General features: G+C 48.4%; 1 protein-coding gene across 7 annotated transcripts in view; it reads left to right on the forward strand.

Moving 5' to 3' along the window:
- Positions 1-13,029, forward strand: part of stxbp4 (syntaxin binding protein 4) — a 184,824-nt gene that overhangs the window by 109,502 nt on the left and 62,293 nt on the right. For all 7 annotated transcript variants that reach the window (XM_080209276.1, XM_080209277.1, XM_080209278.1 and 4 more), the window contains one exon: positions 12,458-12,634. In XM_080209276.1, coding sequence (XP_080065402.1) covers positions 12,458-12,634 — 177 coding nt within the window. The remainder of the gene's footprint in view (positions 1-12,457; positions 12,635-13,029) is intronic.

Below are 13,029 nucleotides of genomic sequence, written 5' to 3' on the forward strand. Positions count from 1 at the left end.
ATTACAGCACAGAAACAGGCCCTTCGGCCCTCCATGTCTGCACCAGCCATGCTGCCTGACTGAACAAGAACCCCCTTCCCGTCGGGGGACCACCTCCATTCCCATCCTATTCGTGTATTTGTCAAGACACCTGTTAAAAGTCATCATCATATCTGCTTCCACTACCTCCCACGGCAGCAAGCTCCAGGCACCCACCACCCTCTGTGTAAAAAACTTGCCTCGTACATCTTTAAATGTTGCCTCACGTATCTTAAACTTCTGCCGCCTGGTAATTGACTCTTTCATCTGCCCACTCAGATCCTTCTGCCTATCATTACTCTTAATGATTCTGCCATTTACTGTCTATTTCCTATCTGTAATAATTTGCCCTTTTTTTCTGCCAAAATGGATAACCTCACACTTATCCACATTAAACTCCATGTAACAAATTTTGACCCATTCTATCTATACCCGTCTGTAAAAAATCTTTATATCCTCTTCACTGCCTGCTTTCCCACCTCTTTTAGTATAATTCGCAAATTTTGCTGTTACACTCTGTCGCTGCTGGCAGATCATTTATATCGATTGTAAACAGTTGAGATCTGAGGACTGACCCCTGCGGCACCCCGCTAGTTACATTTCATCAACCAATGAAGAACCCATTTATCCTAACTCTCTGCTTTCTGTCAGCCAGTCAATCCTCAGTCCAATCCAGTACTCTACCCCCCAATCCCCTCCCATCTCACCTTCTGGATCAGTCTTTTATGCATCACCTTGTCAAACACCTTCTGGAAGTCCAGATACACCACAGCCACAGGTTCCCCATGATCCACCTTGCTGGTTATGTCCTCAAAGAACTCAAGCATGTTTGTCAAGCATGATTTTCCCTTCATAAAACCCTGGTGGATTGAGCTTCGTCTTTCCAAATGCTCAGTCATCTCCTCCTTAATGATTGATTCCAGCAATTTCCCCACCACCGAGGTCAAGCTAACCAGCCTATAGTTTCCTACTTTTTGTTTCTCTCCCTTTTTGAATGAAGGGCATCACATTGGTGTGTTTCCAGTTGACCAGGACCTTACCAGAATCCAAGAATTTTGAAATATCACAAAGCACGAAAGTCCAAGGTATCTGTTATGGCTCTTTGCTGTAGTCAAAGACTTTTTCCCAGGATACAAATGTCAATTACGAGAGGAAAAATGATTGATAAAAGGGGGCAAGTTTTTTACACAGAGGGTGGTAAGTGCTTGGGATGCACTGCCAGAGGAAGTGGTAGAAGCAGATACAATACGAACATTTAAGAGGCATTTAAGAGGCATGAATAGGCAGCGAATAGAGGGATACAGACTGCGTAGAGGGCAAAGGTCTTTAGTTTAGAAAGGTGCCATGTGTCAGTGCAAGCTTGGTGGCCACAGAGTCTATTCCTCTGCTGCACTGTACTTTGTTAATTAGTTGCATTCTCTTGCTCTTTCTCTATAAGCTTGCACATTTTACCTTTCCAAGTGAAAGTTTAATATTCCAGTGTGTGAGAATTAATCTAATTGAATTACATTTATCCTAATTTGGCCGAATATCCAGGATCTATTGCATCACCAGACTGCCTTGCAAAATTCCTGGGGCTATGATGGCATTGGTACAACAAATGGATACTCCAGCCACCGTTCTATATGGTTTAATATTATGATGCAATAAGGGTTAACAGAGCCAGGATAGTTCCTGGATAGACTACTGGGGGAGGAGGCTAAGTGATGCAAGGAGGATGGAGGAAGAGGATTTGTTAGGCACAGGATGTGAATAAGGCATGTGCTGTGCATCTATCATAGGTGGCCCTGTGGCACAGTGGTTAGCGTAGCTGCCTCACAGCACCAGGGACCAGGTTCAATTCCCGGCTTGGGTCACTGTCTGTGTGATGTTTGCACGTTTACTGTGTCTGCATAGGTTTCCTCCAGATGCTCCAGTTTCCTCCCACAGTCCGAAAGACGTGCTGGTTAGGTGCATTGGCCACACTAAACTCTCCCTCAGTGTACCCGAACAGGTGCCAGAGTGTGGTGACTAGGGGATTTTCACAGTAATTTCATTGCAGTGTTGATGTAATCCTAATAAAATAAACGTATTTTCTGTGAGTGTTTCAGTGAATGAGAGGGAACCTGGTCTCTCTGCGGATATGTGTTTGAGATTGCTGGAATTTCAGTATGATAGTGGAGTGTAAATCAGAAGGACATAATGATATTCCAATTGAGAGACATCCTGTCAAATCATCCTGGGCATTTTCAAAGAAGTTTGACAGATTTGAGGTGATTGTTACTGATGTGCAGTAATAATACCACAGCTTGCTCATGTTGTCACGTTAGTGTAAAAACAGGCACTTCCCATTGTTTTTATGTAGGGTGGATAATGTTTGCTTTTCACAGCTAAGAAAGACTTGCATTACTGTAGCACCCTTCCTGACATCAGGAAATCCCAAAGCACTTTACAGCCAAGAAATTACTTTGGAAGTGTAATCGTTATTGTAATGTAGGAAACACAGCTGGCACGATGGCACAGTGGTTAGCACTGCTGCCTCACAGCGCCAGGGACCCGGGTTCGATTCCTGGCTTGGGGTCGCTGTCTGTGTGGAATTTGCACATTCTCTCCATATCCGCGTGGGTTTCCTCCGGGTGCTCCAGTTTCGTCTCACAGCCCAAAGATGTGCAGGTTAGGTGCATTGGCCATGCTAAATTGCCCCTCAGTGTCGGGGGAACTAGCTAGTGTAAATGCACGGAGTTGTGGGGATAGGGGCGAGATGGGATTGTGGTTGGTGCAGACTTCTGCACTGTAGGATTTTATGATTCTGTGCACAGCAAGCTACACAAACAGCAAGGTGAAAATGATGTAATAATCTGTGATTGTGATATTGGTTGAGGAATAAATATAGGTCAGGACACTCGGGAGAATCTCCTACTCCCCACTCTTCTTTGAAACAGAGGTTGTGGGATCCTTTACATCCAGGGGGTGGGGGGGGGTGGGTTTGGTGGTGGAGAGGGGTGGCGGGGGGGAGGGGGTGGGGGGGTGGGGGGGGCTTCATCCTGCACAGTCAGTACTCTTGGATGGCTGGACAGGCTTTCTCCAGTGGAGGGTGAGCTGTTCCCAGAGTTAGATCGAATCTACAACACAAACAGTTCATACAGCCCCACTAGCCAATGTTTATCCCCCCATCCCTCTCCATATCACCCTAATAATATTCTAATTGCTCTACTTATTGACGAGATTTTTTTAAAATCTAAAAATGATTAATAGTTGTGTTGAAATTACTCGGGGATGGATTTGGCAAAATGCGTTAACCACTGCGCTAAAAAAGAGTGCAGGATGTGTTGAATCAATCGGGACTGATTGTATCAAATATCCAAACTAGGAGCTGGGGGCGGAGGGTGGGGAGCAACAAATTGTGGCCGGAATTCTCCCGTCCAGCCCGTCACTAATGAGGCTTCCATTAGCGCTGCAGTGAAGTTAGTGTGAAATTCTGGCACCTGTTCGGGTCTAACCAGCATGTCTTTCAGGATGTGGGAGAAAACCGGAGCACGGGGAGGAAACCCATGCAGACACGGGAAGAACGTGCAGACTCTGCACGGACAGTGACCCAAGCTGGGAATTGAACCCGGGTCCCCGGTACTGTGAAGCAGCAGTGCTAACCACTGTGCCACCGTGCAGCCCTCTCTCCACAGAGGCTGTCAGCCCTGCCGAGATTTTCCAGCACTTTCTGTTTGTGTTTCAGATTCCAGCATCCGCAGTAATTTGCCCTTATCTTGCTGATAGTTCCACGATCACCGTTACTGAGACTCTCTCTTTTGTTCCGGGTTCGTTTGTTTACTGAATTTAAATTGCCCGAGCTGCCGTGTTGGGATTTGAACTTGCGTCTGCTGATTATCAATCCAGCTCTCTGGATTACTATTTCAGGACCGTAACCACTCAACTGCTATCCCCAGTGCAGTATCATTGGTGTACTGCAGTCCAGCCTGCACACGATCTTGTAGATAGTCCAAACTGTGTTCATGAAAGGCAGGAAAGATGTCTTGCAGTGTGTTTATTGTGGTTGCTGATGTTTAATCTCTGTGTTGTGTGTGTGGTACTTGGGAAATCTGTGCTCTCAGTCAGTAGCTTCACTGGGAGAGAATGTTTTCAAGCATAAAACATCCCAGTTGTTGGCAGAGTAAACAGCCAGAACTGAATCCCTGCGGGGACAAGGCTGTTTTTTCATGTTCACATAACTGAAGCATGTGAGTTGATAGTAAGACGAAGCAGATGTGAACTGGGGGGCTACGGGTAGCCCCCTATTAAAGAACTCCATAGACGCTGCTTAGGAATGATTACAGTCCCAAAAGAAACAACAATCTATAAACCTAGGTGTTACTGTTATTGATTGCTAGCGGGAAGAGGAGATTTATTGAACTCCAGTCATCCTCCAATACACCAGGAATGTAAGATGGAATTTCCTCTCATTGGAATAGCAGCAAGCGTGCGAGGCAGCTTCCTGTTGTTCCATCTTGACTTTCTGCTTTCTTGCCTTGGGGGCTGGGGGGTGGGGAGCAGCTCTTGCGTCTGTTCAGCGAGAGCGCTATTGCGCTGCCTCCTTGCCTGCTGCACACCACAGTATCGTTTCTGCTGCTGATCAAGGGGTAACCGGGGCAGTGACTTCACACAGACTGGCACTGAGCCCTGAAACAGGCCATTCAGCCCCGCACGAGCCTCCCCCCACCTGACCTCATCTAACGTCATGAACAAAACCTTTTCTTTCCCTCTCCTGTCAGTTTCACATTCTCACCTCTCCCTGGGCTAAGAGGTTGTGGGAGGATCAGGGGAGAGTGGTGGAATTTGAAGTCCTGGTTTGAGAATTCTTCCAGCAAACTGTTAGTTTCGCACAGTTTGACCCGAATCCCTCGCTGATGCTGATCAGAAGCAGCCAAGTGTTCCTGGAGAACTTAAACCCCATCGTGGCCACAAAGCAGTCAATCTGTCAAATAAACCAGATTGCAATTGGCTTTCTCTCTCAACTGGAAAATATTCATTGTGTGGGAGTTGGGGGGAGGGGTGGCGAGGCTGAGGACGGAGAAATTGCTCGCAATTATTATTTGAGTGTATCTTAAATATTTAATGTAAAACAAGAGAACTGCGGCCGTACACGGCCTATGCTCATTAGTAAGGGACTTCCAGCAAATTGCTCCATCTGTCAACTCACACCCCAAGGTCAGATCTGAACAGAAGTTGCTACACCACAATCGCTGAGTGCCTGCTCATCAAAATCTGTTATCCACGCTCGCCATCAACTCTGTTCCATTTTCCCCAAACCATTCACATCAGCAGTTTTAAGGGTCAAATGCAGTGTTCCAGTGTCACTCCAGTGCGATGTTCCAGCGGGGCTGCTGGTCTCCAGTGCGGTGTTCCAGCGGGGCTGTTTGTCTCCAGTGCGGTGTTCCAGTGGGGCTGCTGGTCTCCAGTGCGGTGTTCCAGTGGGACTGCTGGTCTCCAGTGCAGTGTTCCAGCGGGACTGTCAGTCTCCAGTGCGGTGTTCCAGCGGGACTGTCAGTGTCCAGTGTGGTGTTCCAGTCAGTCTCCAGTGCGGTGTTCCAGCAGGGCTGCCAGTCTGCAGTGTGGTGTTCCAGTGGGACTGCTGGTCTCCAGTGCGATGTTCCAGCGGGGCTGCTGGTCTCCAGTGCAGTGTTCCAGCGGGGCTGCTGGTCTCCAATACAGCATCCATTGGGGCTGCTGGTCTCCAATACAGCATCCATTGGGGCTGCTGGTCTCCAGTGCAATATCCAGTGGGGCTGTTGGTCTCCAGTGCAGTATCCAGTGGGGCTGTTGGTCTCCAGTGCAATGTCCAGTGGGGCTGCTGGTCTCCAGTGCAGTATCCAGTGGGGCTGTTGGTCTCCAGTGCAGTATCCAGTGGGGCTGCTGGTCTCCAGTGCAGTATCCAGTGGGGCTGCTGGTCTCCAATACAGCATCCATTGGGGCTGCTGGTCTCCAATACAGCATCCATTGGGGCTGCTGGTCTCCAGTGCAATATCCAGTGGGGCTGTTGGTCTCCAGTGCAGTATCCAGTGGGGCTGTTGGTCTCCAGTGCAATGTCCAGTGGGGCTGCTGGTCTCCAGTGCAGTATCCAGTGGGGCTGTTGGTCTCCAGTGCAGTATCCAGTGGGGCTGCTGGTCTCCAGTGCAGTATCCAGTGGGGCTGCTGGTCTCCAGTGCAGTATCCAGTGGGGCTGCTGGTCTCCAGTGCAGTATCCAGTGGGGCTGTTGGTCTCCAGTGCAATGTCCAGTGGGGCTGCTGGTCTCCAGTGCAGTATCCAGTGGGGCTGCTGGTCTCCAGTGCAGTATCCAGTGGGGCTGCTGGTCTCCAGTGCAGTATCCAGCGGGGCTGCTGGTCTCCAGTGCGGTGTCCAGCGGGGCTGCTGGTCGCCAGTGCAATGTTCCAGCGGGACTGCTGATCTGCAGTCCGGTGTTCCAGTGGGGCTTCTGGTCTCCAGTGCAGTGTTCCAGCAGGACTGCTGGTCTCCAGTGCGGTGTTCCAGTGGGTCTGCTGGCCTCCAGTGCAGTATCCAGTGGGGCTGCTGGTCTCCAGTGTGGTGTTCCAGTGGGGCTGCTGGTCTCCAGTGCAGTATCCAGTGGGGCTGCTGGTCTCCAGTCCAGTGTTCCAGCGGGGCTGCTGGTCTCCAGTGCAGTATCCAGCGGGGCTGCTGGTCTCCAGTGCAGTACCCAGTGGGGCTGCTGGTCTCCAGTGCAGTACCCAGTGGGGCTGCTGGTCTCCAGTGCAGTGTCCAGCGGGGCTGCTGGTCTCCAGTGCAGTATCCAGTGGGGCTGCTGGTCTCCAATGCAGTGTCCAGCGGGGCTGCTGGTCTCCAGTGCAGTATCCAGCGGGGCTGCTGGTCTCCAGTGCAGTGTCCAGCGGGGCTGCTGGTCTCCAGTGCGGTGTCCAGCGGGGCTGTTGGCCTCCAGTGCGGTGTTCCAGCAGGGCTGCTGGTCTCCAGTGCGGTGTTCCAGTGGGGCTGCTGGTCTCCAGTGCGGTGTTCCAGCAGGACTGCTGGTCTCCAGTGCGGTGTTCCAGCAGGACTGCTGGTCTCCAGTGCAGTGTTCCAGCAGGGCCGCTGGTCTCCAGTGCAGTGTTCCAGCAGGACTGCTGGTCTCCAGTGCGGTGTTCCAGCAGGGCCGCTGGTCTCCAGTGTGGTGTTCCAGCAGGACTGCTGGTCTCCAGTGTGGTGTTCCAGCAGGACTGCTGGTCTCCAGTGTGGTGTTCCAGCAGGACTGCTGGTCTCCAGTGCGGTGTTCCAGCAGGACTGCTGGTCTCCAGTGTGGTGTTCCAGCAGGACTGCTGGTCTCCAGTGCGGTGTTCCAGCAGGACTGCTGGTCTCCAGTGTGGTGTTCCAGCAGGACTGCTGGTCTCCAGTGTGGTGTTCCAGCAGGACTGCTGGTCTCCAGTGTGGTGTTCCAGCAGGACTGCTGGTCTCCAGTGCGGTGTCCAGCGGGGCTGCTGGTCTCCAGTGCGCTGTTCCAGTGGGACTGCTGATCTCTAGTGGTGAGATCCAGTTTGGCAGAAAGATCAATATTGGAGTACAACCTGTGCTCCAGTTCCCTTCCCCTCGGTGTAACAACAGGAACCTGGACCATTTCATGGATCTTCTCCAGGCTTTCCACAAAACATGAGTCTTGTTTTCATCAGATGGCTTCCCACTGAAACCACACACAGCATCATATTCTCGGAAATGAATGACTGTATGGTTACTGATGTGACCAGTACTTAACCATGGCAAATCTGGAATGTTTAGCCTTTCCAAAGAATAGGTCACAAGTTCCATGGAAACTCACACACCATGTGCTGCTGTGTCCTTATCAGGACACAGGATTCACCACTGAGGCTGATGAGGCTTCCATAAGAATCTGCAAGGGTTTTTTCACGAACGGGTGTTTTGTAAATAGGAACTGGGGAACTAAGTAATTGCAGGAGAGACTGATTCAGAAATGCAACTCCTTAGTATTTACTGTTTTTACTCAGTATTTACTATCCTCAGTATTTACCATTGGAAAAAGCATGAATGTTCAGGAACTTAGAATCATAGAATCCTTACAGTGTAGAAGGAGGCCATTTGGCCCATCAAGTTTGCACCAGCCACAATCCCATCCAGGCCCTATTCCCGTTATCCCACATACTTGAGGACTTGGGGAAATAAATAATGATGTCTTGAGGAGTGTACATATTACAGAGTAGGAGGTGCTGGAAGTCTTCAAGCGCATCAAGGTAGATAAATCCCCGGGACCTGATAAAGTGTATCCCAGGACATTGTGGGAGACTAGGGAGGAAATTGCGGGTCCCCTAGCCGAGATACTTGAATCATTGATAGTCACAAGTGAGGTGTCTGAAGATTGGAGAGTGGCAAATGTTGTGCCTTTGTTTAAAAAGGGCTGCAGGGAAAAGCCTGGGAACTACAGGCCAGTGAGCCTCACATCTGTGGTGGGTAAATTGTTGGAAGGTATTTTGAGAGACAGGATCTACAGGCATTAGAGACACAAGGACTGATTAGGGACAGTCAGCATGGCTTTGTGAGTGGGAAATCATGTCTCACAAATTTGATTGTTTTTTCAAGGGGTAACCAAGAAGGTAGATGAGGGCAGTCCAGCTGATGTTACTTACATGGACTTTAGCAAGGGTTTTGACAATATACCGCATGGTAGGTTGTTGCATAGGTTAAATCTCACAGGATCCAGGATGAAGTAACTAAATGGATACAAAATTGGCTCCTTGACAGAAGCCAGAGGGTGGTTGTGGAGGGTTGTTTTTCAAACTGGAGTCCTGTGACCAGCGGTGTGCCTCAGGGACCGATGCAGGGTCCACTGTTATTTGTCATTTATATTAATATTTGAATGAGAATATAGGAGGCATGGCTAATAAGTTTTGACATTGGTGGCATAGTGGACAATGAAGAAGGTTATCTCAAATTACAACCGGATCTTGACCAATTGGGCCAGTGGGCTGACGAATGGCAGATGGAGTTTAGTTTAGATAGATGTGAGGTGATGCATTTTGGTAGATTGAACCAGGGAAATAATTACTCATTTAATGGTAGAATATTGGGGAGATTTATAGAACAAAGAGATCTAGAGGAACAGGTTCATAGCTCCTTGAAAGTGAAGTCACAGATGTACAGAGTGGTGAAGAAGGCATTCGGCCTGCTTGGTTTCATTGGTTAGAATATTGAATACAGGAGTTGGGACATCTTGTTGAAATTGGACAAGACAGTGGTAAGGCCACACTTGGAATACTGTGTATAGTTTTGGCCACCCTATTATGGTAAGGATTTTATTAAATTAGGAAGTGTATAGTAAAGATTTACTCAGATGCTACTGGATTTGATGGTTTGAGTTAAAAGGAGAGGCTGGATAGACTGGGACATTTTTCTCTGGAGCGCAGGAGGCTAAGGGGTGACCTTATAGAGGTCTATAAAATAATGAGGGGCATTGATCAACTAGATAGTCAATATCTTTACCCAAGGACATGGGAGTCTAGAACTAGAGGGCATAGGTTTAAGGTGAGAGGGGAGAGATACAAAAGTGTCCAGGGGACAATTTTTTCACAGAGGGTGGTGAGTGTCTGGAACAAGTTGCCAGAAGTAGTAGTAGAGGCAGGTATAATCTTGTATTTTAAGAAGCGTTTAGACAGTTGCATGGGTACGATGGGTATGGAGGGATATGGGCCAAATGTGGGCAATTGGAACTAGCTTCAGGGTTTTAAAAAAAAGGGCAGCTTGGACAAGTTGGGCCAAAAGGCCCATCTGCAAAGGGCCTGTTTCCATGCTGTAAACTCTATGACTCTATGACTTTCTCTCTCCCTGTCTCTTCAAAGCCACGCAACAAGATCTCTTTATTCTTGTACTCCAAACCATTGGAATAATGACCAAGGTACCATTCTCTTTCCTAATTACTTGCCGTACCGATATGTTAACTTTTTATGTTTCTCATACAAGGACACGCAAATCCTTCTGAATACCAACATTTAAAGTTAATTTTATTAGTGCCACAGTCGGCTTACATTAATATTGCAATGAAATTACTGTGAAAACCCCCTAGTCGCCACACTCCGGATACACTGAGAGGGAATTTAGCACGGCCAATGCACCTAACCACCATGTCTTCCAGACTGTGGGAGGAAACCAGATCACCTGGAAGAAACCCACAGAGACACGAGGAGAATGTGAAGACTGTGCACGGGGAATCGAACTCGGGTCCCTGGCACTTTGAGGCAGAAGTGCTAACCACTGTGCCACCGTGCCACCCACAGCTGCAGGGCCGGCCGGAGTCCCACACCCCGGGCGGGATTTTCCGACCCTGTCAGTAGTTGGCATCACGGGAAGGATGGAAACACTTGGAGAAAAGTCTTCGGCCACTCTCCAGATGTTATCGTGCTGCCTGCAACAATACCAACCACTGACAAGGACGAGAAATCCCACCCTGCCTCTTCCTGGGAAACCTCACCTGTTAGGCAGTGGCAAGGCTTTACTCGGGAATCAAGTCCCCAGGTTCGGAAATCTCTCCTACCAATCAGAGGCCAGCACTTCCTGTGCTCAGCAGCGCCCCAGGAGGTCAGTGTCTATTGGTGGAAGTGCAGGCACTAACATCACAGAGCTATCCAAGCCGTTGAGTAAACGACATGGGGGTAAGGCATGGGGTTATGGGAAGAGGGCTATGGAGGGTGCTTCTCAATGACCCCCATTCCCAGTCGGTCAGTGTCCAGTCACTTGCTGATTGAGAGACACCAACCCTCACCCCAATACCCCCTCCCCCGCCCCCGACATTATCCAGAGGTGACATATTGCCTGCACTGTTTTAACTGTCTCATGCACCCTGCATATTGACAGGCCCATCTGCAGTTGGGTTGATACCAGCTGTGGCAGCAAAATGAAGCCTCTAAGTGGTCATTAATTGGCCATTTAAAGACCTCAACTGGAGCAGAGTGGGAAGGTCGACCATGGGTCTTGCTGCCCAGATCTTTAATTCTGGTGCGGGGAAGGGGTGGGGTGGAGGGAATGGAGTTCCGGTTCGCCCCGCCCACTGCATCCTGTAAACATCCTTCCCATCTACAAGCTCACCACCAGTAATAACAGATGATCCACTCTGTGTGTTCTCCTCACAGTTCACATTTCAACTAGCTTTGTATCATCAGCAAACCTGGATACATCTCTCTTCACCTTCGTCATTAATATAACTGAGGAGCCATCATTGAGCAGTGTGATACTGCACTAGTCTCAGCCTGAACATGTCCTGTTGACTCCTAATCTCTTTCACTAATCCTCTATACATGTGAATATTTTCTGCGCGTAGACATGCACATGCTCACATGCACACACACACACATGTGCATGCTTACAGACACACATACCGACACTAGCCTCAATGTTAACCTCTGTGATAAAAGTGCAAGGACCCAAATCGCTCCGAATATCAACATTTATTCAGGTTTCAGATTAGTTGGAGTTTGAGAATTCTTGTACATGGAGCACAGAAAGTCAACATGTGGATACAGTAAGTGAAAATTCTGTTAGCCTTTATTGAAAGGGATTGGATTATCAGATTGTTTAAGTGTGGATTCAATAATATTTGATTTCTGTTTTTGATTTGATTTATTATTGTCACGTATTGGGATGCAGTGAAAAGTATTGTTTCTTGCGTGGCTATACAGACAAAGCATACCATTCATAGAGAAGGAAAGGAGAGAGTGCAGAATGTAGTATTACAGTCATAGCTAGGGTGTGAAGAAAGATCAATTTAATGCAAGGTAAGTCCATTCAAAAGTCTGACAGCAGCAGGGAAGAAGCTGTTCTTGAGTTGATTGGTACGTGACCTCAGACTTTTGTATCTTTTTCCCAACGGAAGAAGGTGGAAGAGAGAATGTCCGGGGTGCGTGGGACCCTTAATTATGCTGGCTGCTTTGCTGAGGCAGCAAGAAGTGTAGACAGAGTCAATGGATGGGAGGCTGTTTTGCATGATGGACTGGGCTACATTCATGACCTGTCATAGTTCCTTGCGGTCTTGGGCAGAGCAAGAGCCATACCAAGCTGTGATAACCTGTGTGTATGTGTGTGTGTGTGTGTGTATATGTGTGTGTGTGTGTGTGTTTGTGTGTGTGTGTGTGTGTGTGTGAGCGTGTGTGTATATTTATGTGTGTATATGTGTGTGTATGTTTATATGTGTGTGTGTGTATGTATGTATATGTGTGAGTGTGTGTGTGTGTATATTTATGTGTGTATATGTGTGTGTATGTATGTATATGTGTGAGTGTGCGTGTGTGTATATTTATGTGTGTATATGTGTGTTTATATGTGTATATATGTGTGTGCGTGTGTGTATATTTATGTGTGTATATGTGTGTTTATATGTGTATATATGTGTGTGCGTGCTTGTTCCATGTCAATTGCCACTGGCTCTCTCAGTTTGTGTCCAACTTTTCTCTTCCTTTTTCCCAGGAAGCTAAAAGTGCTGTTGAAGAGTGCCGTGCGCTGCGGAGCAGAATCCACCTCGCTGAGGCAGCACAGCGACAGGCACAGGGCATGGAGATGGACTATGAGGAGGTAGTGCGGCTGCTGGAGGCTGAGATTACGGAGCTCAAAGCACAGCTAGCGGATCAGCAGGGGCAGAGCAAGGCAAGACTCAGTGTCATCCCTCGTTACCGTGGTAACACAGTGGTCATCATGCCATGTTGTGTATATGTTAAGTGCTCACCCATCGCAGTAAAGTAGGTCAGAGCCTGTCAGACTATTACACAGCCATTCAGAGGAATTCAAGCAAGAGACTCAATGTGACGGCTCCATCACTTGAGTGAGCTATTAACACAAGGGCAAGTGAGCTGTGTAGCAGCCTAACTGGGTCATTCCCGCTTCAGCTTTCCAAACTAATCACAAATGCTTTTGTCGTGTTTTTTCCTGCCATTTAAAGGAGTGTTGGAGCCCCTGTGAGCTCCTCGCATGGGGCCTCATGGGTCAAAGTGATAGCCTTCCAAATCCGTGTTCTCCATAAATTGCAATCCACGGACACCAAA

The sequence above is a fragment of the Carcharhinus amblyrhynchos genome, chromosome 21, assembly GCF_965287045.1.
Source record: "Carcharhinus amblyrhynchos chromosome 21, sCarAmb.v2.hapA, whole genome shotgun sequence".
In the NCBI taxonomy this organism is placed as follows: domain Eukaryota; kingdom Metazoa; phylum Chordata; class Chondrichthyes; order Carcharhiniformes; family Carcharhinidae; genus Carcharhinus; species Carcharhinus amblyrhynchos.